The following is a 24,413-nucleotide window of genomic DNA, read 5'->3' as shown; positions in this document are numbered from 1 at the left end:
CCAATAATCATCCCAAAACCGGATACTTCTACCATTCCCCAGCTTTCAATAGGTTCCCCAACTAGCCACTTCCCTAGCCTTGAGGATATTGTTCCAGAGATGAGACCCAGCGGGGATATGAAAAGAACTCAAAAAACCTGCAAAGAATGAACATTAGAGAGGTATTTATTGTGCCATAAGGTGTCTCATTCCCTTCTACAGTCATATGATCTCTAGACCTATTTAGCCAAAAGAGCATTGTTAAAAATTTTAATGCCTCAATTGTTTCAAATTTTGAGCAATTAAATCCTAAATTGAGGGGGAGTTTGGAAATGGAGGGTTTGGTGGTTGTGACAGTTGTGGTTGTTCAGTATTTTCATTGTTATCCCCCATTTAACCTGATTGAATTTGAAAATTTGAATTTAATCAACAAATTTGAAAGAAAATTGTATTTCAATTAAAAAAACCTAGTTTCAATGAAAAAACCAAAAAACAAATAAAAAATACAAAAAAAATGATAAAAAATAACAAAATGGCAAGAAATCATACCTCAAATGAGAAAATAACAATTTTTTTGCCCAAAATCTGATATCCGTTATAATCTGATATTGGATTTCCTTCTTATCGCACAGCCCGTGGGTCAAAATTTGACCCACTGGCTGTCACAGTGGGTATAAAAATATCCACAAAAATCAGATATCTGGTTTTTTTAGGTTTTTTGGCATTTTAAATATTATATAATATAATATATATTATACTATATTATAATATATATATATATAATATATAGTAAAATATAATATATAATATATTATATATAATTTATAATATATATAATATAGGGGGCCCTACTCTTTTCTATGGCCTTTTTGACGGATTCCATCCCTTGTAGTTCGACCTGGTTTCGTGTCGATGATGGTAGTTCAGCCGATAGCAGTGGTGATGGTCCCCTTATATATTATATATATTATATATATTATATATAATATATCATATAATATATATAATATATATATATAATATATTATATATATATATATATATATATATATTATATATCATATATTATATATATTATATATAATATATAATATATAATATATTACATATATTATATATTATATATATATATATATATCATTAATATCGGATATCTGATTTTCTTAGGTTTTTGTCATGGCAAGATGTACTGACATCCAAGCCAACCAAAAAGTCAACGTGGATTTTTCGTGTTTTTAGGCGAGTGGAGAAGGTTATTTCTTTCATATCGTCACTTTTTGGACTCCCATGATCCTGCACATACCCTCAAATGTATTTTGATGTCGAAAGTGGAAACCCTTCTTTTCCTGCCGCAACCCATTAAATTGTTGAGGGCCAAATTTTGGTCTATCATTCCAGAGTTTGATAACCTCCTTTATGGGCTTCTCAATGCTCTAAAATTTATTAGGCCAAGCCTTTTTTGGTAACATGGGATTAACTGGTCTCCCAATGGGTGAGAGAGGGAAAATGGGGATATTGTTCGGAAAAGAGAGTAGGATTTTATCACCAAAATATGATCTATTATGTTGGTTTCTATTTGTTTCTAATCTGGCTCTACCAAGGTTCATAGGTCTTGTAGAGGGCATGAGATGAGAGATATGGATGTTCAAGAAAGAGAGGGGATTTTGCCTGCCAAAAACTGCTATGTTCTGTTGCCCATTGTTTCTCTGAAATCTAGCTCTTCCAAATTTTCCTAGATACCATCTAGGATTCTCCACCCTCCTGATCTGTCTTTGTCCCTTGTCGAAAATCCATGGTCTTTGATCACTCAGTCTTCCTTCAGCTTGGCTCCAACCTATTAATTTGGGGAGAGTTTTTATCTTGCAATATATGAAATTCCCTTATGTGTTATGTCTCACCTATTAATTTTATTTTTATATAAGACTTTAAAGGCAAGTTAATTTATTTGAAATCATTAAAATGAAATTTAATATTTACAATTCATTGATCTTATTTAAATTCATTAAACTTTTAATCATTATTTTGTGATGGTGTTTAAATAAAGTAATCTTTTGTGTAGAGAAGGTAAAAAATCAAATATATTGAGGAAACATAGTGTAGTGGTTTAGTTTTTAAGGTTGATTATAGTTATAGTTATGGTTAGGCTTAAGATTACCTTTCAGTGATGACTATAGTTCCATTAGGATTAGCATCAAAATTCCATGAAAAAGATTTGGGATGGGGTTAGAGATTCATTACAATCAATGTATAATTAAGTGTTCAATTAAGATTGGGGTTACACATATGATTAAGATTATAGTTCAACTTGGGTTATGGTATGTAATTATAATTATAGTTAATTTGGGTTATGATAATTAGAGATAGTTGTATGATCCAATTTGAGTTTTTATTAGGGTTAGGCTTCAGTTAGATAGAGTAGCTTTAAGGTTTACTTAAACTTAAAAAAAAAAATTGCTTTTCACAAAAGATATCTATTTTTTTAAAGATAAATATACTAGTTTATTAATATCTCAATATCTACAAATTATTTCTTAAAATAAACTTAAAACTAAATTAAAAATAATTATAATAACATCTCTCCTCTTCTCTTCTCTTCTCTTCTCTTCTCTTCTCTTCTCTCTGGTTCGAAAGCAGAATATACAAATTTCCATTAGGACGACCTACTCCCAAAAATATAAATAAATTACTCTTTACGAATTTGACTTGCCAGCATTTTCTCACAATCAATTATCCCCTTTTTATAAAACAACAACGTGGCAAACTAGTTTGATGAAAAATTATTAAAATATTCTACTGCAAGTTCACGACGTTTCTGGAAGCCTGTAGAACATACACGAAACAACGAGAAAAAATCTGAAGGAAACTCTATAAAATGCCACTCCTGAGAATCGAGCAAAGGTGTCTAAGAGCTACAAAATTTACAATCGTCGGACCTTTGGAGATTCACGAAATCGTGCGGAAAGTTTGCATCGTTTACTGCTAAATCAGGCGTTGTGGAAGAGATTACAAGTCGATCACTCGTAGGCTCCAAAAACATAAAGGTACGAGTACGAAACCTTCGATCGAATTAAATTTTATTTTTTCCTTTAGGAAATTTGATGTGAAATTCAGTATGCGATGTTGATCTTAAGGGCAGATGCAGAGATCTATGTAACAGTTAAATGATGATTAAATTATATGAAATATAAAACAATGGCCCTGTGGAAAATGTTAAATTTCAATCGAAGAAAACAATCTGGCCTTGTGAATTGTTTTCTCTTTTCTTTCTGTATCGATCAATAAATATGCGAATTGAAGAAATCTTTTAGCCTAGACGCATAGCTGTATCTCAGAATTTATTGACTGCTTGAAATAAAAATGCTTTTAGAGTTTAATTGAAGAAAATGACGTCCTTTTAATTAATTTATTTTAATTTTTTTGTTTGTTTTTGTAATGATAAATGTTGTTGTGAGGAGAAGATTGTATTTTTGAAAGCCATTGATCGAATAGTAGAGGTTAATAAGTTGAGGGGTTTTATAGACATAATATTGTTGAAATTATTGCAAATAGGATAGTGAATTCAGTGGTTTTGATAGAGGAAAAAATTGCGCCCGATTTAAATTTAAAAAAAAAAATTAGCCTTTTAAATTATTAAGTCTTTCTTATATTTCTGTATTGATAAACAAATTTATGAATTGAAAAAGTTTTTGGTCTAGGTGCATATCTGTCTTTCAAAATTATTGATTGTTTGAAATAAGAAATGTGGTTGTTCGAAATGTTTGATATTTTAATCTGGATGCATTTTTTTTAAAATCATTGATTAACAAGAGATGTGCATAAGCTAAGGGAGCTAATTTTGAATGCTTTATAGGGTTTTATATTTGTTGTAGGCTTTGTAATGTACTACTGAGCTGGAGAAACTTGGGCATGTTTCACTTCTCTGAATCTCATGTAGATAAAAAAATCTTATAAAATTTTCTTAATTCAAGTTAATTGTTTTTGGATTTGATGATGTAATCAATTTCTTCATCAATGTTTTCAATCAAGTTTTATGATCTGATTGATATGAAAGATTGATGAAAAAATTGATTAAATCAGATCCACTTCATCACTTCAAATGAAATTACAATCAAAACTAAAAACCATCAAGTTACCGACCAAAAAAAAAAACCATCAAGTTAATTCCCTGTTTACAAATATGTGCGAAAAGCTGAATCCTGAAAATAAGAAATATTTTTTGGTCCCTATCGATAAATTTGTGTAAATTGAAGATAAACATTTGGTCTGTCTGTATATAAATCTCTGCGATGGGATTATCAAAGGTGAAATAAACAAGAAAAATTGCTCTCTATCAATAACTTATTGAAGTGAAAAAGTTTTGTTGTTGGTCTCTATACATAGATTGGCATGGAATGAACACAAAAGCCTTCGTCTGTGTCCAAAATTTGTGTAGATTTACAAAGGATTTTGCTATGAGCCCATTGGCTTGTATGAGTTGAAGGGATGAATTGTCAAGGCAAGAAAAAATTGTGTGAGAATACTCGAGTTTTGTGAAATGAGAAATCTTTTTGGTTTGTATTTGATAGATTTGTGTGATTTGTGTGCATCGTTGTAAGTTTTCTTTAATTTTTATGTCCTCGGCAGATTAAAAGAATTTTTTTTTATTGTGTCCGTAAATTTACCTGAATTGAATTATTGAACAAAAATTCTATACATTTGTGTTTGTTGAAGACCTAACTTCAGTGTGAAAAAACTTACGTAATTACTTATTTGAGGTTTTTTCTGTTCTTGTAGATAAACATTGATAATTTGAATTCAGTAGTTTTCAGCAGTTTGAATTCAATTATATTGCTCCAACTATGAGCCCTGTTTATAGGCGCCCATACCCTGCATACTATTGGGCTCCAACAAATGTTGAAGCTCAACCAATACCAATTCGGGAGGAGCCTTATTCTTACAGAGAAGCAAGACCCCAAGAATGGGGTTATGGTAACTGTGAAGGACCTTATTGGTATTATCATCAGCCTGGGAAAGATGGATACTATTCTTATTGGCCGAAGTATGGAGATTGGGAGCCCAAATTTTATGAACGAAATGCCAAAGATTTTGGTGGCGATTTTGGCAGGGGTTTTGGCAGAGATTTAAGGCCGGTCTATGTTTATCCTCCTCCTCCTCCTGCTGCTAGTGGGCCTTTTACATTTAGGCCTTTTCATTCAGGCGACCAGTTTCGGCGCCCTGATGAGTATCCAATGAGGTTTGTACCCGTGGCCCATGAATCAGCATCAGATCCCTGTGAAAAACGACAGGTGAAACCTCACTGTTGTGGGTGTCCGAATCATGTGTGCGGACTTGAGACAAGGACTATGAAGGGAGATGAACGGAAAGGGCTAACGGAAGGCTATACTGAGGAGGATGTGAAGACAAAGAGACAGAATATGCAGGAATTGGCTGGGCCTGTTGTGTGTTTTAATCCTTTGGAATGGTATGGCGAAGCTCCTGATAATAGAAATAGAAATGAAGGGCAAGCAGAGCATCCTGTTTACTGGGTTCCTGTAAATTGGAACCGAAATGAGAGGGATAAGGACCAGGAGAGGTGGTTACCAGGGAATTGGATTCCGTCGGACATAAACTCCAAGCCTTTAGGGTGGGGAGAATGTAAGAACGAGCTTCCTGGATATTGGATTCCCTTGGACTCAAGCATCGGGCCTAAAGCTTTGGAAGATTGCAAGAAAAGATCTCAATTTGAAGGAAATGAAAATAAGAATAAGTTTCCTGGATATTGGATTCCACTAGACTCGATCGCTAAGCTTCAAGGAGAACAAAAAGAAAAAGAGAATTCTTTATCTGAGGGAAAATTGCATCCTTTCGCTGTTCTCTGGATTCCCGAAGAAAACTTAAAGATGGCAAACTCTCAAGAAGGGATACCGAATGAAAGTCTTGGAAACAGGCCCACATTTGTTCAGAAGTTCGGAAATGAGGATGAGAAACAGAGGATTGGCGAGGCAAGCAAAGAAACAAAGGCAAGAGGTGTTCATGTGGAACCGATAGGAGAAGGTATTTTTAATATGGCAAACCCTGAGGAAGGAACTAAGAATGAAGGTCTTGAAGAAGAGCAGAAGAAAATAAATGAATTAGGTGGTAGGCCTGTAATTGTGCAGGAAGTTGGAAGAGTGAATGAAAGACAAAGGCCTGAGGAGGTTAGAAAGGAAACCAAAACAAGAGAAATTCCTGTGAAGCAACTAGAAGAAGAAAAATCTTCAGCAGCGGAGAAGGCAAATGAAAGTGTTACGAATGTAAAGGCAAGAGACATTCCTGTGAAGCAGCTAGAGAAAGAAAAGGCTTCGCAGGCACAGGTGCAGAAGTTAGACGAAAAGGCTGCAGAGAATCACAAGGCATCCTCACCTAGGGCTTCCAAGCTTCCTCCCGTGTGTCTCAGAGTTGATCCTCTTCCTGGAAAGAGGAAGACCAATGGCAAAAGTTCTTCAAGGTCTCCTAGTCCCCCTCATAAGGATAATGACTTGACAACTAATGCCTCATTGCAAAACACTAAACCTGAGACAACAAATCCCTCATTGCAAAATACTAAATCTGATGCTTCCAAGATCCCTGTGGAATTAAAGAAGGCCGGGGAAAATGCAAGTTTAAAAGCTTCCAAGCATGCTGGTGAAACAAAGAAAGTTGATGACGATGCAAGTTCGAAGGCTTCAGAGCTTGGTGATGAAACAAAAAAGGGTGAGGAAAATGCAAGTTTAAAAGCTTCCAAGCATGCTGGTGAACCAAAGAAAGTTGATGACGTTGCTAGTTTGAAGGCTCCAAAGCTTGGTGATGAAGCGAAAAATGCTGGGGAAAATGACTTGGAGAAAAATTTAATCCTTGATAGTGAATTAGTAAAGGTTGACCAGGATTTGAATGCGCAGGGTAAAGATGATGGTATTACCAAAACAGAGCTCAGTAGGGATCAAGCTGCCTTAAAGATCCAGGCTGTGTACCGGGGATGGCAAGTACGAAAATTCAAGCCTCTGAGAAAACTTCATGAAATTGCCAAGATCAGGCATCGGATGGAGGAGCTTAAACAACAGATTATGAGCCCTGAATTTGAGGGAGAGCTCAGGAGAGATGACAAAACAAAGGTGAAAATGAGCGAAACTTTAATGGGCCTGCTACTTCGGCTAGATACCATTCAGGTAATAAGGTCATTTTCATTTTGAGTAATCTACTTCAATAGTTGAATGTGTGTACAATCAAGCATCTATCATTTGATTCTAAAAATATCTTACTGGAAGTATGTGTCTACTATTTAGTGCTAACAGATTTTCACAATCCATGCAAATATCTATTCAATGTCTCTAGATAAAAGTTTTTGAACATAAACATTTTATGTATGACCCAAAATGTTGATGATACAATCAAATCTACAAACATAGAATAGATATGTGCCTACAGTTTGATCCTAAATGTTTGAAACTCCATACTGCCCCGTGTTTTTTGTACTCTGTAATCAATTCAGCCAACTAGTGGTAATTCTAGGGGTGCAATCTCTGGTCACTAGAATTGCCTGATAAGAAGTATTCTTGCGTCATCAAATTTCCTGAGTTAACCCAATTCTTTGGACATCAGAATTGCCCGTTGCCTGAACCTATGCCTGTCCATTGGAAAATTTCTCCATTGTCGTCTATCGAAATTAAATTAAACATAAAGCTGATATTCGACCATAGGATAAATTTTTGTTATCTAGATATCGCACATTCAGATGCATTGTTAAGTATTATACTTATGACCAGATTGTTGAAGCTTTAATGCCTTGATCTTATACTTATGACCAGATTGTTGAAGCTTTAATGCAAAGTATTCATTTATAATTTCAATAATCCTTTTTATGTGTTCAGAAACTATACAGTATGAGTTTTCGTTTCTGTGAAAAATAATTAATGATAATTTCAACTAGTCCGTATAAATGTGTTCAGGAAGTTAACTTGAATATTATGTAAGTTCTTTCTGGTTTCTGCTGAGTATTTAAAGATAATCTCAACAACAATTTATTTGTATTTACAGGGATTGCGTCCAGTGGTCAGAGACGTTAGAAAGTCTTTGGCCCGAGAACTTGTTCAACTGCTGGAAAAGCTTGACACTCTTGTTGAAGAGGCTCGTTCCAGTCACTTGCAGCCATGTATGATATACGAAAGAGAGAACAAAGTAGATGCTGTGCAGCAGAAGATTGATAATAAAGAAAAGGGTTTGGATGCTACAGAGGACTCTTGTAATACTTTGTTAGGCATTAGATCAGAAAATCAAGAAATAGAAAATGAATTAACAAAAGATGACAATGCAGAGGAGAAAGAAACTATCAAGCATGATTCATTTGAAATTGAAAATGAAGTAAATAATGATGGCAGAGAGAATGCATTTGCTTTGAAAAAAGCTGAAAGTAAAGAGGAACCTGAAAATGCAATTACCAACAACAGGGAAACTGTAGAAGACAATATACCTGTTGAGCAGGAGACTCTGAAAGTTTCTGGTAACCAGGACATTGATATTCAGGAACTTGAAAATGCAATTACCAACAGGAGGGGAACTGTTGAAGACGATGTACCTGTCGAGCAAGAGACTCTCAAAGTTTCTGGTAACCGGGAAATTGAAATTCCTTCTTTGTCGATAGATCTGGAGAATGAAGAGGCTGAAAAAGAGGATGAAAATCTTTCAAATGAAAGAAAGCCACTGGTCGCTTCAGAGGAGATGATTTCATTAAGTAACGAGGCAGTGGATAAAGCGGACAAGTCGGAACCAGCTTTTGAGATATTCTCTGTGGAGGAAGATAAGAAATCGAAACCTAATAACCTCATGAAGCAAGATTCAACCCTGCCTCCTGTCGTAGACAAAGAAATATGCCCATTATCAATTCTTGCCCAAGAGCAGGAAGCTGAAGCTTCAGACAGTTTGAACCCGTTGGATGACAATGCAAATACTTCGCAGAAGAATGCTCCTTTGGAGCAAGGATTAAAATTGGAGGTTATTGGGTTTGAGGAAGAGAAGACAAAATCATCGCCTGAGAACGATTTTATAGACAGAGAGGAGAATTATGAACCTGGTAATCTCAAAGAACCAAATTCAGCTCTGCCTCCTCCTGTAGAAAATGATATATGCAAATCATCAACTCAGGTTCAAGATCTCGAGAAGAATGCGACTCTCGAGCCAGTAGCGAGAACAATGCTTACCGAGGCTAAGGCAGAGAAGTCTGAAGCATCTCTTGAGAAAGTTTTTGTAGAGGAGAAAACAGAACCTAATAACCTCAAGGAGGCAGACTTAGCTCTGTCTCTTGCAGTGGATAAAGAAATATGTCCTGACAATTCAAACATCTTGGATGAGAATAGAAATGTTTCAGAGAAAAATGTCTCTCTGGACCAAGAAGGAGAAGTGATGCCCATTGAGCTGGAGGCAGAACCTGAAAACCAAATCAACGCCGAGAAGGTTGAGGTATCTGGGTTTCAATTGAATAAATGTGAAAGCAAAGAATTAGAAGATGCTCTTCCAGTGAAGACTGCAGGAGACAGCAATGTGGAATTCATTACTGAGACTTCCTCTCAGGTGGTTTCTGATAGCCTCTCTGTTTCACATTCTGATGGTCTTGATGAAACCAATTTGAGCAAAATGGACAAGGCTTCAAATGTGGCAGAAAATATGAGCGGAAAGGGAGAATTTGCAGCTTCCATGGCCCAAGAATCATGCGATTCAGCTGTTGAGAAAGCCACCGAGGATCTCATAACAGTAAATGATTTTTCTGCTATGAGCAACGTTAAAAATGATCTCCACCTCCAAAATGAGGAACAAGTCTCCAGGTGCAGCAGAGCGACTGATGACATTGAATCTGTGGCATCTGACCTCGTAGGTACACCTGTAACGGATAACTCAATCAATAAAAATGATCTTGTGCATTCTGAAAACATACAGCACTCGGAACCTAACATTTCAAAATTTGCAAAAACAACCCAAGATCATGATAAGTGGGAGGAAGAAAATGAAAAACTGAAGGAAATGGTAGAGAAATTGGTGGAAGCTGAGAAGCTGCAAATGGCAACAATAGCTCAGCTTAACGATAAAATAAAGCTTTTGGAGAATAAACTTGGCAAAGGGAAAAAAACGAGGAAGCCCAGAGCGGGACAATTGAGAGCAAGGAACCACAGAGTTGAAAGGAACACCAAGAATGCCCCAGCCCTCCAGTGTTAGTGGCAGCCTCTGTCTTGCTTGAATGACGAAATAATTAGTGCATTTTTCTGTATCTAGAGTGTGCTTTATATGTAAGAAGAAAGGGTGTAGCATGGCATGTTATTTCCTTAATATATAATCTATGCTGTTTATTAGTATTATCATATCTTGTGTGTCATTCTTTTGAAAGACTTATTTTTCTCATTTAGCATGTTTTCATGTGATTTTTTTATGTAGTAGTTCCACTAAATTACCTAAGCCTGAAGTATAACTGTTTCTGAGCCAAGCTGGAGAAGCATATTCTTGGGTGTAATTATTCCTTTGGATATATAGTGGCCTGTGCAAAAAGCAAATGAAATGAATGAAATACTCATATATTAATGTTAAAATACTTCTTTCAAACGATTTTCCTGAGTTCAAATACAAGAAACATCAAGTAATTTGAAGAGAGCAGAATTGTAGCCGAACGAAAGGATTACTCTATATAATAACTTTTTACTTTGTTCTCTCTAGGTTCCACTCCCAATTGGCCTTCCTATTTACTAAGTTAATTTGGTCTGTAATATGTCATTTGTTATATTTCGATGTTTGTGTCGGAAGTGGAAACACTCTGAGAGGGGGGGGGGTGAATCAGAGTGTGACAAATTCTAATTAGAATACTTTTATGAACTTGACAATTTTAATTCACAGTATGCACAGATGACTGAGACTTAACACCTTGATGAAATACATTAGTGAAGCATGAAATATACCAAAGAACCAATTAAAACACTTGATTCAGACTTTTAAAAAAAATGGTATTAAATCTTTTACATAAACTTGAAACATCTAAATGAATACTTCAAATATTGCATTACATAAACCCAACAAAACAGAGTATGAAATGAAGAGAGCTAAAATATGACGTATCAGAGCATAAACTAGTAAAACAGAATGAGACAAGATAATGCACATAACACCATAATTTTCATGAGTGGAAAACCCTCCTGGGGTAGAAAAACCACTCGGTAAGATCCCTTATATTAATTCAAAAAGAGCACCAACTCAGTTCACAAGTTTTAGAAACCACAAGTCCTCAAGGAGCACCAACCCCTCTTCTTATCAATAAATATTTCAACTCGAGCTACAGCCACTGGTGATTTTATGCATGCACTTAAATCTTGCAGTCACAAAACCATCAGGGATTGGAGCGAGAATATTTTACCAGTCTGTACAGATGAAAAATTTTGCAACAATATTCTTCAAGGATGAAATCAACACTATCAGAGAGAAAAAAATTCAATCTCTGAACAATATAGTTTCAAACAATAAAGCCTCATGTACTCTGCAACAAAAACAGAGTATTGATTCTCAAGAAACCCTCGACTAGGTAAACTACAGCACTTCTTCTTTTTAACAAATGCTATCACTTTATTCACACTCCTCTCGCTATCTTTTTCTCCCAAAATCTGTTCTATATAAACTATTTTATACCCAAAAACAAAAACAAATTTCCATGAGAAACTCTCGAAGTAGAGTTTCTAAACCCACGTTAGGGTTAGACAAAAAACTGTTTTACAATACACAGTTACATCAACTGTTTTTTTTTTTCTTTTTAAATAAACAACTCTTCTTCAACTAACAGAAGATAAAACAACAAAAGCTCTTTCATTTTTCATTTCCGGAAAAAAACGGAAAGAACAAAAAAATTTTACCATAACTGATTCGAAAACCACCAGAGAGTAAAAAGCTTTCTTCATTTCGTTCTTTAATCTGCTCTTGTGAAAAAGACAATAAAGATGTAGATAATACCTGTCATTGAAGACCACAAAAGCACCTGTAGAAATGCGGCAACAGAATCCACATAAAAACTTCATATTATTCCAACGAACAGAGTCAAGAATTCTATCAACAGAAAGCTTGCACTGAACTGGTAAACATATCAAAAACCCATGTGCAAACTCAAGGAAACGTTCTGCATTCACAGCATAAGACACAGTGGTAGCTAGGGTTTGAAGTATGTAGAAAGGAATGTGAACATAACCAAACTTCTCTTTTCCAAGCTTAACCAAGACTAAGCATCCGTAAAAATGAAAAAGGAAACTCATTTGAAATCCATATCACATTGCCCACCACGTGGATCATAATTTCCAAGTGACATAAGTGCTTAGTCAAATAACATACGCATTCACCTTTTACTGCCACGCAACCACTCATAATGCCAGATAGGAGTCAAACTTAACCATGATAAAGATTAGCCACGATGTACACTTTTTGGCATCAAGGTCAAAATGGGGTCAACAAACTCCCCCTTTGTCCTTGATGACAAAAAACATACCAACAATGACCTAAATGGAATAGGCAATCTGGAAAACTGTAATCATCAAATATATATCATAGAAAGATCAAGTGTCAAGCAAAAAATGACACAATATGCTGCCCATAAGACCTGTTAATAAGAGTATGTCATATGCTGCCCATAAGACCTGTTAATAAGAGTATGTCACAGTAATATGTCACGTTATAGCCACTGCCAAAAAAAAAACTATTAAGATATGATGGTTTGACTATCAGGAACCAAAAACAGTCTGTCAAGAATACCAATATCAATCTGCCAAGATATGTCACTGAAGTATTAAGCTTATGTCCAAAAGAAAATGCCAAAACCTAAAGATACCAGAACCTGTGATGCAATGATACCAAAAGCCAAAAACTATAGATACCAAAACCTGTTAGATACCAAAACCTGTGATGCAATGATAACCTGTATAGCACCAATCCCAAAACTGTGTTGAGCAAACAATTGTCCCAAAATCTGAGCTGAATACAAAAACTGTAACATCAAAACCTGTATAGCCTCAATCCCAAAACCAAAATCTGACCAAAATCTGAGCTGAGCAAACGCTAAACAAACAATTGTATAGAGTACCAGATGACAATTTTCTCCCCCTTTTTGTCTCAAGGACAAAGGAACAGAACAACACAGTGCTGCTCAGAAGAGAGCTATGCTCCCCCTTAATATGTGCAGGAACTAAGAAGAGAAGACTGAGAGAAGACTCCCAACCTATCGCGAAGCCTCTCAAATGTGTCTTTAGATAAAGCTTTTGTAAATATATCAGCAACTTGGGCTTGTGAAGGAACAAACACTAATTGAAACTCATTAGCCAACACTTGATCTCGAAGAAAATGGAGTTTAATGGCAACATGTTTAGTGCGAGAGTGCATAATAGGATTTTTTGAAAGATTAATCGCACTAGTATTGTCACAATAGATTGAAATGGGCTTAATAGTAGAAATGCCCATATCAGTAATTTGATGAGACATCCATATCAGTTGTGTGCAACATGCAGTGGCTGCTATATATTCTGACTCTGCGGTGGACAGAGTGACACAATCTTGTTTTTTACTGTGCCAAGCAACAAGACAATCACCAAGAAAGAAGGCAGCTCCACTGGTGCTTTTACGATCATCTAGACAACTGGCCCAATCAGAATCAGTAAAGCCAACAAGAGTGAAGTCATTATTATGGGGATACCAAAGACCATAATCTAGTGTGCCTTGAACATATCTAAAGATTCGTTTTACAGCATTCAAATGAGATTGTTTAGGTGTAGATTGAAAGCGAGAGACTAGACATACTGCAAACATTAAATCTGGTCGAGATGCAGTTAAATATAATAGACTTCCTATCATTGACCTGTACTCAGATTGATTTACTGTAGGTGAGTCATAAGATTTGGTCAATTTACAGCCTATTTCCATTGGAGTGCTGACTGGTTTACAATCTGCCATATTAAATTTTCTAATCATCTCTTTGGCATATTTGGTTTGTGACAAGAAGATACCTTGCTGAAGTTGTAACACTTGAAGACCAAGAAAGAAATTCAGTTCCCCAAACATAGACATTTCAAACTCAGATTCCATGATTTTAGAGAACTTTTTGGATAAAGAGTCATTATTACAGCCAAAAATGATATCATCTACATATATCACAACCACTAGGACATCATTACCTTCGATTTTAACATATAAATTGCTATCTATAGCACCTCTAGTGAATCCATTTGCTCTAAGATGATTATCCAGTCTAGAGTACCAAGCTCTTGGAGCCTGTTTAAGACCATAGAGTGCTTTCTTTAATCTGTATACACAATCAGATTTGTCTGCAACTTCAAAACCTTCCGGCTGTTCCATATAAACTTCTTCATCAAGATAACCATTCAGAAAGGCAGTTTTGACATCCATCTGGTAAACTTTAAATTTTTTATAGCAAGAGTATGCAAGAAAAATTCTGATTGATTCTAATCTAGCTACTGGTGCGAATGTTTCTCCAAAATCTATTCCTTCCTGCTGAGCATAACCTTTACAAACAAAACGAGCTTTATTTCTAACAACCTTCCCAGATTCATCAAGCTTATTTCTAAAGATCCATTTGCCACCTATCACATTCTTATCATCTGGCCTAGGTACTAACTCCCAAGTTTGATTTTTCTCTATTTGACTAATTTCATCTTTCATTGCATTTAACCAACATTCATCAGATAAAGCATCAGAAACATTTTTGGGTTCGAAATCAGTTACCAAACAAAAATGTTCAGCCAGTTGAGCTTGTTCAGTTGTTTTTGCCCTTCTTCTAGTCAAAATACCTGCATCTATATTGCCAATAACTTGACTTTGAGGATGTCTCTTTGTTATAATTTTTGAGGGTGTATAATGGAGAATACCTGTCTCTGCATTTGAATTCTCTATATTTTCTTCATTAGAACTTGATGAACATATTTCATTTTTATTTTCTGTTTCTGCAGGTTTAGGAACTTGGTCAACCTTTGTTAAAATAATTTCCTCTTCCTCAATATCCTACAAATCATTACTTAACAAAAATTGTTCATCAAACCTTACATTTATTGTTTCAACAATTTTATTCAGTCTATTATTGAAACATCTATAGGCTTTGCTATGAGTAGAGTATCCAAGAAAGATACCCTCATCAGTTTTAGCCTCAAAATTTCTTAGATTTTCTTCATCTATTTTTAGATAACATTTGGCACCAAAAATTTTGAAATATTTGATAGAAGCAGCTTTTCCATACCAAAGTTCATAAGGAGTAAAGGTAGATTTTACCCTGATTTGTACACGATTCAAAATGTAAACAGCTGTGTGTACAGCTTCTTTCCAATACCTGTCTGGTAGATTTGCCTCATTAAGCATTGTGCGAGCCATTTCTTTGACTGTTCTATTTTTTCTCTCAACTACTCCATTCTGTTGAGGTGTACGAGTAGCAGCATATTGTCTCTTAATACCATGTCTTTCACAGTAATCAATGAATTCTTGTGAAGTGAATTCACCACCCTTGTCTGATCTTAAGCATTTCAATTTTAGATCAGATTCTCGTTCAACCATTTTTCTGAAAATCTTAAATCTATCAAATGCTTCGGATTTGTGTTTAAGGAAAGTGACCCATACCATTCTGGTATAGTCATCAACAAAAAGCATAAAATATTTTTCACCATTTATTGACTGTGTCCTTGTAGGACCACATAAGTCTGTGTGTACAAGCTGTAATGGTCTAGTAGAAGAATGTTCTTTAGATTTGAAAGACACTTTTGTTTGCTTTCCTTTCAAACATGCTTTACAAACTGAATTGAATGGTTTATTCAAAATAGGCAAACCTCTAACATTCTGATTTTTACTGATTCTAACCAGATTGTCAAAATTTATATGTCCTAGGCGTTTATGCCATAACCAATTTTCTTCTATTTGACCCATAAGACAAATGCCTTCATTATTCTCATAATCAGTGGAATCAAGCAGACTGTAAACATTGCCAATTGTTCTCAAACCACCAGCAACAGTTTTACCAGATTTATTTTTGATAGTAAAATCTTGAGAGCTAAAAAATACACTGTAACCACTATCACAAATTTGACTGACACTCAATAAATTGTGCTTTAACCCTTCAACAAAGTACACATCATGAATAGGAGTATCATCATTTAGCAGTAATGTACCTTTACCTTGTACATAAGCTCCTGAATTATCCCCAAAGCGTACAAAGCCACCATTAAAGCTTTCAAGATGCAGAAATTTATTTCTATCTCCTGTCATATGGTGTGAACAGCCACTGTCCAACACCCATAAAGATTTCTTATTTGAGAAAAGTGCAGTTTGCACTATCACTGATTGCTCAATACCAGATACAAACTTAGGTTTCCATATTTTATTAGGGCTTGCCTTTGTTTTGCACTGTATAGTAGTATGCCCAAAAGTGTTACACTTATTACACTTTACTGTGTTTGGAAAGTCATATCCTTGATTGTAACCAAACATAGGAGATCTTTGTTGCAGAAATCTGCAAGTATTAACCTTATGACCAAACCTATTGCAATAGAAACAGTATCCATGAAAGAAGCCAAACCCTAAACCAGCCAAATCTTTATGCAACTTTTGCTTGCTCAAGATATCATTTAGATGTATTGTACTTTCATACTGTTCAATTTGTTTTTGAAGTTTTGTGGACTGTTGTTCTAATGTTTCAATTTTCTTTTCTCTTTCTTCAAGAAGGGACTTCAAGTTTGAAGTCACTAAATTTGCATCATTCAACTCGACTTGTAAAATCTGATTTGAATTTTCATGTGAAGCTACAAGTTTCTTTAACCTCTTTATTTCTTTTAAGGCACAAAGCAATTCTCCTTCAAGATCAATTTCTCCTTGATCTAGATCTTCAAATTCATTTTTTGTTTTGCTAGTTACATCTTCTAATTCTGCCATAAATAGAGTTTCATCACCTTCACAAGGTGAATCATCTGATTCATTTCCAGAGTCTTCTTTAGTAAAAAGACTCTTCTTTTTCTTGAAGGTATTAAATCTCCTTTTAGGATTCTGCATTTTCTTTTTGTAGAATTTTTCTGGTTTTTCCTCTTCACTATTTTGATCACTTAGAGGACATTGAGCAGCAAAGTGTCCAGCTTTGCCACAATTAAAGCACTTAAAAGGTAATTTGCCCTTATATTTCTTTTTAGTTTTCTAACAAAAAGGGCTTCTATAGCATCTGAAAGTTCAGATTCACCATCAAGTTCTTCTTTCTTTTCTACTTTAAAAGTTGTTTCTTTTGAAGAAGAAGGATTATTACCTATCTTCATCTCATAGGCAGTAAGAATGCTTTGAAGGTTATCAAGTGTCATGGTAGAAAAACTTTTCTTTTCTTCTAAGGTTGAAACCTTAGTTTCAAACTTGGGTAACAAGGTTCTAATCACTTTATTGACAACTTCCTTTTCTTCAACCTCTTCACCAAGACCCTTTCTCGAATTTACTATTTCATCAACTCTAAGAAAATAGCTTGCTACTGTTTCATCTTTTTTCATTCTTAAAGATTCAAACTGATTTTTGAGTGTAAGGATTTTAGACTCCTTAACCTTAGCATCCCCTTGATAAATGGTTTCAAGTTTTTTCCAAATATCATAAGCAGAAGAACAATGCATGACTTTAACAAAAACATCTTTAGTGAGACCACATAAGAGAGCATGCTTAGCTCTGGCATTTAACTCATACTTGGTTTTATCATCAGGATCAGTAGGAATAATGGAAGGAACTGTATATTTTGTGGTCACAATATTCCACACATTAAGATCAACTGAAATGAGATAAGTTTCCATCCTAATCTTCCAGAACACATAATCAGTTCCATCAAAAAGAGGAGCTCTTGAAAGTGAAGCACCTTCCTGAGTTTGAGCCACAAAAAAAACTTCCAAGTGACCAGGAACAATCCCTAGGACAGACCTATATGAGGGACCCTATGCTCTGATACCACTTGTTGGAAGTGGAAACACTCTGAGAGGGGGGGGGTGAATCAGAGTGTGACAAATTCTAACAAGAATACTTTTATGAACTTGACAATTTTAATTCACAGTATGCACAGATGACTGAGACTTAACACCTTGATGAAATACATTAATGAAGCATGAAATATACCAAAGAACCAATTAAAACACTTGATTTAGACTTTTTAAAAAAATGGTATTAAATCTTTTACATAAACTTGAAACATCTAAATGAGTACTTCAAATATTGCATTACATAAACCCAACAAAACAGAGCATGAAATGAAGAGAGCTAAAATATGACGTATCAGAGCATAAACTAGTAAAACAGAATGAGACAAGATAATGCACATAACACCATAATTTTCATGAGTGGAAAACCCTCCTGGGGTAGAAAAACCACTCGGTAAGATCCCTTATATTAATTCAAAAAGAGCACCAACTCAGTTCACAAGTTTTAGAAACCACAAGTCCTCAAGGAGCACCAACCCCTCTTCTTATCAATAAATATTTCAACTCGAGCTACAGCCACTGGTGATGTTATGCATGCACTTAAATCTTGCAGTCACAAAACCATCAGGGATTGGAGCGAGAATATTTTACCAGTCTGTACAGATGAAAAATTTTGCAACAATATTCTTCAAGGATGAAATCAACACTATCAGAGAGAAAAAAATTCAATCTCTGAACAATATAGTTTCAAACAATAAAGCCTCATGTACTCTGCAACAAAAACAGAGTATTGATTCTCAAGAAACCCTTGACTAGGTAAACTACAACACTTCTTCTTTTTAACAAATGCTATCACTTTATTCACACTCCTCTCGCTATCTTTTTCTCCCAAAATCTGTTCTGTATAAATTGTTTTATACCAAAAACAAAAACAAATCTCCATGAGAAACTCTCGAAGTAGAGTTTCTAAACCCACGTTAGGGTTAGACAAAAAACTATTTTACAATACACAGTTACATCAACTGTTTTTTTTTTCTTTTTAAATAAACAGCTCTTCTTCAACTAACAGAAGATAAAACAACAAAAGCTCTTTCATTTTTCATTTCCGGAAAAAAATGGAAAGAACAAAAAAAATTTACCATAACTGACTCGAAAACCACCAGAGAGTAAAAAGCTTTCTTCATTTCGTTCTTTAATCTGCTCTTGTGAAAAAGACAATAAAGATGTAGATAATACCTGTCATTGAAGACCACAAAAGCACCTGTAGAAATGCGGCAGCAGAATCCACATAAAAACTTCATATTATTCCAACGAACAGAGTCAAGAATTCTATCAACAGAAAGCTTGCACTGAACTAGTAAACATATCAAAAACCCATGTGCAAACTCAAGGAAACGTTCCGCATTCACAGCATAAGACACAGTGGTAGCTAGGGTTTGAAGTATGTAGAAAGGAATGTGAACATAACCAAACTTCTCTTTTCCAAGCTTAACCAAGACTAAGCATCCGTAAAAATGAAAAAGGAAACTCATTTGAAATCCATATCACATTGCCCACCACGTGGATCATAATTTCCAAGTGACATAAGCGCTTAGTCAAATAACATACGCATTCACCTTTTACTGCCACGCAACCACTCATAATGTCAGATAGGAGTCAAACTTAACCATGATAAAGATTAGCCACGATGTACACTTTTTGGCATCAAGGTCAAAACGGGGTCAACAGTTTGGTCGTTGAGTATGTAGCAGGAATCAAAGTAATTTGAAGAGAGTAGATTAGAAACCAAACAGAAGGTTTATCCAGATAATAATTTTTTGATCTTTATTTTATTTGTTCATTTTTAGGTTATACTCCTTTCCCAGGTTACATTCCCCCTTTCCCATTCCATTCAGTTAGTTAAATTTGTCTTAATTCTCATGATAGATCATTGAGCATGGTTAAAAGAATCTATCATCTATTGTTTATATTATGATAAATCATTAGATATGCTCCAAAATGTTGATATTAAAAAAACTCTCACAACTGCATTCAGAAGTATTAACATTATTTTTTATTAATATGAACCAGACTGTAAAATTATTATGTATCTAGATCCTAAATGTTAAAAAGATTATTTACAAGCCATCTTTTACTCTTAAGAAAACGAAGTAGAAATTATTCAGTAATATGCAGATAGTAGGTCAATGTGGAATAAACAAAAGTTTCAGAAAGATTGAAAGATGAGCAATCCAAGCCAAACTCTGATCGGTTCAAAGTGGGTAATAAGAAAGAAATTTGGGGATCATATAGAAAAAGAGAACAGCTGGAAAATTGTATCAGGCAAACAGTCACAGGAGGAAATGGTTAAGCACTTCAAGCACTGTGTTGTGCAATTCTATGTATTCATAGAATGTTTTGCAGTCCATGAAAAAATAAACAGAGCTTATGGAAAAGAACTGTGGAAGAAGATTTTTAAGATTAGTGTTTCAGATCACACTATCTGATTGGTTGGTCATCATTCTTGACTCTTCGTCTTTGGGAGGGTTTAAGTATTGTTTTCTGAGTCACAAATCACTTGGAATAAAGATGTCTTAGAAATTAAAAAGATAAAATAAACTCGTCTCCTAAAAACGCACTCACAACCAAGAGGTGGGAAGTCTATGTTTTGAAAAGATCAAATCTCTTAAAAGTTTTAGGGTTCCCTTGAGGATGTTGAATGGGTCTTTTATCTTTTCGAGGCATGGAGCTATCTTTTTTTAATTTTTTTTTTTGGCCAACTGAAAGATAAATGAGTTTGGATAAGAAAACCAATTCATGGAAAGGAAAATGGTTCTCTTGGGCTTCAAGCTATCATCTCTACTCTCCCCATCTACGTTATATCCCTTCTAGCCTTATCAGCAGGCATGAATTCTTTCATCATTTAAAAAATGAGAAATTTCTTTTTGCAGAACTCGGATGAAAGATACAAAATTGCTTTGATAGCCTGAGATAAAATCTGTAAACCCAAGTTTTCAGGAGGCTTGGGAGTACATAACCTTCAGATTCAGAATAAGGCCTTAGGAGCAAAACTAGCCTGGAAGATGCTTATTGATCCAAGTGCAAGATGGGTAAGAATGATGCTTACCAAATATGTTGTGGAAGGAGACCCTATTAACTTTCTGAGAGCATCTAGTCATTCGAAAGGGTCTCGGACCTAGAATTTTATTCTCAAATGGAGACATCTTATAGTAGATTATGTTTCTTGGGATGCCCAAGAAGGTTCATCTTGTCTTTTCTGGGAGGATTCTTGGGGTGGTGTTTGAGCATAGATAGTTTAATAACAATTCCAACAAGGGAATGGCTAAGACTTCATTGGGGGCTTCACATCAATGATTATGTAGAATTTTCAAGGGATAACTCCTTCCTAGGTTGGAGTTGGTAAACTTTGGAAGGTCTTCCCCTTCCCTTAAATGAACTAAATCAACTTTCTTCCCTCCTTAAGGAAAGGCATTTGGTCTTCAGAAATGGAATTGACACTTTGATTTGGTCCCTTGCTAAATCTGGCCAATACTCTGTTAAAATAGGATATTATGTTCTCGCAAACCAAGTGGACCCTGTAGACCAACATATGTCTCAAAAGCTTTTCTGGAATAATAGAATTATTCCTAAGGCTGATATTTTTGCTTGGCTAGCAGTCAAGAAAAAGATCCTCACGACAGATAGATTTAGGAAGATGGGATTTGAGGGCCCCTCAAGCTGCGTTCTCTGTAAAGCACATGAGGAATCTGAAGATCATCTCCTCCTTACTTGCCCCTTCTCAGCAAAATGTTGGAGGTGGCTATGTGCTAAACTAGGGTGGATAAGAGCTCTACCTAATGACATTGTCTCCCTTTTCTCAAGCTGGCCAATCAGACCAAAAGATGGCATTTTAAGCTCCCTGTGGGAAATTGCTCTCTCTTCTCTAGTATGGGAGGTATGGAAGGAGCGGAACAGGAGAATTTTTGATGGCAAAGCAAGGAGTGTTAACTCAGTTTTATCTTCTTTGGAAGCAACCATTGTTGAGAACATTAATAGTAGACTTGCCTTTTCTACTAATTTGGATAAGAACTTTACATCTTGGGATGACAGAATGAGGTTGTCTTGGAATTGAATCAAAATTCCCCCTTTTTTAGGGAAAAAGTCAGGTGACAAAGGTAATGCAGCTTGGTCTCCTCCCCAGAATGGTTGGTTCAAATTAAACTTTGATGGGGCTTCTAAAGGAAATCTAGGACCTTCTGGAATTGGATGTGTAATCAGAGATCACAATGGAATAGTGTTGGGAAAGATGGTTGAACCTATTCCTCTGGATACAAACAATGTAGCAGAATTTAAAGCTCTTCTCTATGGCCTGTCAGAGTGTTCTAACCGTGGCATAAAAAAAATAGCAATTAAGGGGGACTCTACCATCGTTATAAATGCAATTAAAATGGCTCACTCTGTTAATTGGAAGTTGCAAGCTCTTCTAGAAAGAATTCTAATGTTGCTACCTTATTTCAATAACTATACCTGCAGTCACATATATAGAGAGGCAAACACGGAAGCGGATGCTCTGTCCAAATTGGCATCGACTGACACTTCTTTAAGTTGGTGGGCGCATGATCTCAACCTTACTTCCCGAAGGAATCAGGAAGAGGGTGGTTGATCTTAGGCATTTTGAATTTCTAAAATAGTCATTAAGGATCCGTGGATTTTTTTAAGTTGAGCTACATCTAAATTCAAAAGAAGAGAGGTGCCTAATTGTTAACTGTCCTCTTTTCTCCCGCTAGGCTTTTGCTAAGTAATCATTTTTTTAATTTTGTGGGCCCTTCATCCCACTTTATGCTGAATATGACTAGATAACTACAACCTCCCCCAAGGCAACTAATTTGGATGCCTTCAATCTTGAAATATTGCCACATCATAAACATTTGCTTCTTGATTGGGGAGTACCGAAGGAGTAATAACTATCTCATTCTTGATGCCATGCTTAGAAAGGTTGATGAGGTTAGCAAATCCGTCAAATCTTTAGGCAAGTGGGGAAGTACATCGTATTCGCTGGTCGAGGCTTATGGTGATGTGTTGGCAACACTCTAAAGTATGATTAATTAATGCAATGATGTTGGAAGCTACTCCTTTCACCACCTCTTCTCTAGGCTTAACAAATCCAAACACTTGCATTTATGAGCCTAGAAACACGCGAGAATGTCAGAAGAATTTTAAAAGAAGGAAAAGCTAGGTTTTGTCCTACCATTATCACTTGTCCATTTTGAAGGTTGATGGTTTTTCGTTCAAATTGCAGAGCAGTTTTGTTTCCCTAGTTAGCCAAAGGATGGCGGAAGCTCCATTTAACGTCATCATTAAAAAGCACTCTGAGCCAATTTCCTATTTTGGGGCAGATACGCCCATCTCTCTTTCCTGCAACTATCGTCAAGTCTCTTTCCGCGAGATTTCAGACCTAAGGCTCAAACGGTTGCTCCACAATTTTGAGTTTTCAGTCATTTTGGTAGTAAAGCTTATCCTAGGTTCTATTTTTTTAGTAGGGTAGAGTATCCTAGGGATAATTCCAACATATCCTCAAGATTTGTTGCCTCTATGCTAGACTGTCAATATTCCAAGGAGAAGGTGCAGACTCTAACCATGCACCTATTTGATCAAAATGTCCTAGTGGGTTTGGATATTATTCTGAATCGTGTCATTATTGGCACAGGTATGCCTCGCTCGGATGACCTGATATTATTTTCAGTCCTGGGTGAGACCATCAACTATTACCCCTTTTTATTGGACTTAAAAGGCCCCACTCTTGGGCGTCACAGGGCATACATGGAAATGGTAGTTAGGTTTTTAGAATGGAGATTTCTGGGGTATGAACCTGACAATGTAGACAGAGAAGATGAGTTCATTGACTTTGATTGGTTAAACAACCTTATTCCTCCAAAATTGGAAAGGAATGGGAGGGTTGTCAATGGTCAAAGAAATGTGAACGTTAGGGGTCGTGGCCGCTCGAGAGGTAGGGGTCATGCTTGGGCTGAGGTTTCGGATTAGGGCTGTTTGAACCCTATGCAATGCAAATATGAATTTTGTTTAAAATCTTTCTCTCTGCTTATATGTTTATAGATACGTCTGGACTCTATAATTTTTTGTGCTAATGGAGTTACCTCTAGACTTTGAAGGCTGAATGTCAACCTTTATTCAGTTTAAACTTTGCAATTCTTCTCTAATGGAAGAATTTGGACAATTGGGGTTATAGGCCCAATTTTTTTATTTTTTTGATTTTCAATCAAACAAAAAATGTAAATGTTTATATATATTAATATAATCTTCTAGCTCTGTCATTTACCAACCAATAAAAAGAAAAAAAAGATGCATGACACCTATTATGAAATGGCAGGGTTTTTGAGCTTTGTATGAGACTATCGCTATCAGGTGAAGATTTCATGTGGTTGCAACTTCTCAATATTCAAGTATGATTTGTGTACACCTAGAATTGTCCAGCTTAATTAAATAAATATTTTATCCCAAGCCTTCTAT

At 35.5% G+C, this 24,413-nt stretch overlaps 1 protein-coding gene across 1 annotated transcript; it reads left to right on the top strand.

Moving 5' to 3' along the window:
• Positions 1-2,866: 2,866 nt before the first annotated feature.
• On the top strand, positions 2,867-10,316 carry LOC131046917 (BAG family molecular chaperone regulator 6). The gene is made up of 3 exons (XM_059211162.1): positions 2,867-3,020; positions 4,753-7,142; positions 8,011-10,316. Exons 2-3 carry the CDS (start codon positions 4,818-4,820, stop codon positions 10,177-10,179), a joined length of 4,494 nt encoding a protein of 1,497 aa, XP_059067145.1. The 5' UTR covers positions 2,867-3,020; positions 4,753-4,817; the 3' UTR covers positions 10,180-10,316.
• The last annotated feature ends 14,097 nt before the right edge of the window (positions 10,317-24,413 follow it).

The sequence above is a fragment of the Cryptomeria japonica genome, chromosome 9 (genome assembly GCF_030272615.1).
Source record: "Cryptomeria japonica chromosome 9, Sugi_1.0, whole genome shotgun sequence".
In the NCBI taxonomy this organism is placed as follows: Eukaryota; Viridiplantae; Streptophyta; class Pinopsida; order Cupressales; family Cupressaceae; genus Cryptomeria; species Cryptomeria japonica.
Note: the sequence above shows the minus strand (reverse complement) of the source record. Positions and strands in the feature narration are given on the sequence as shown.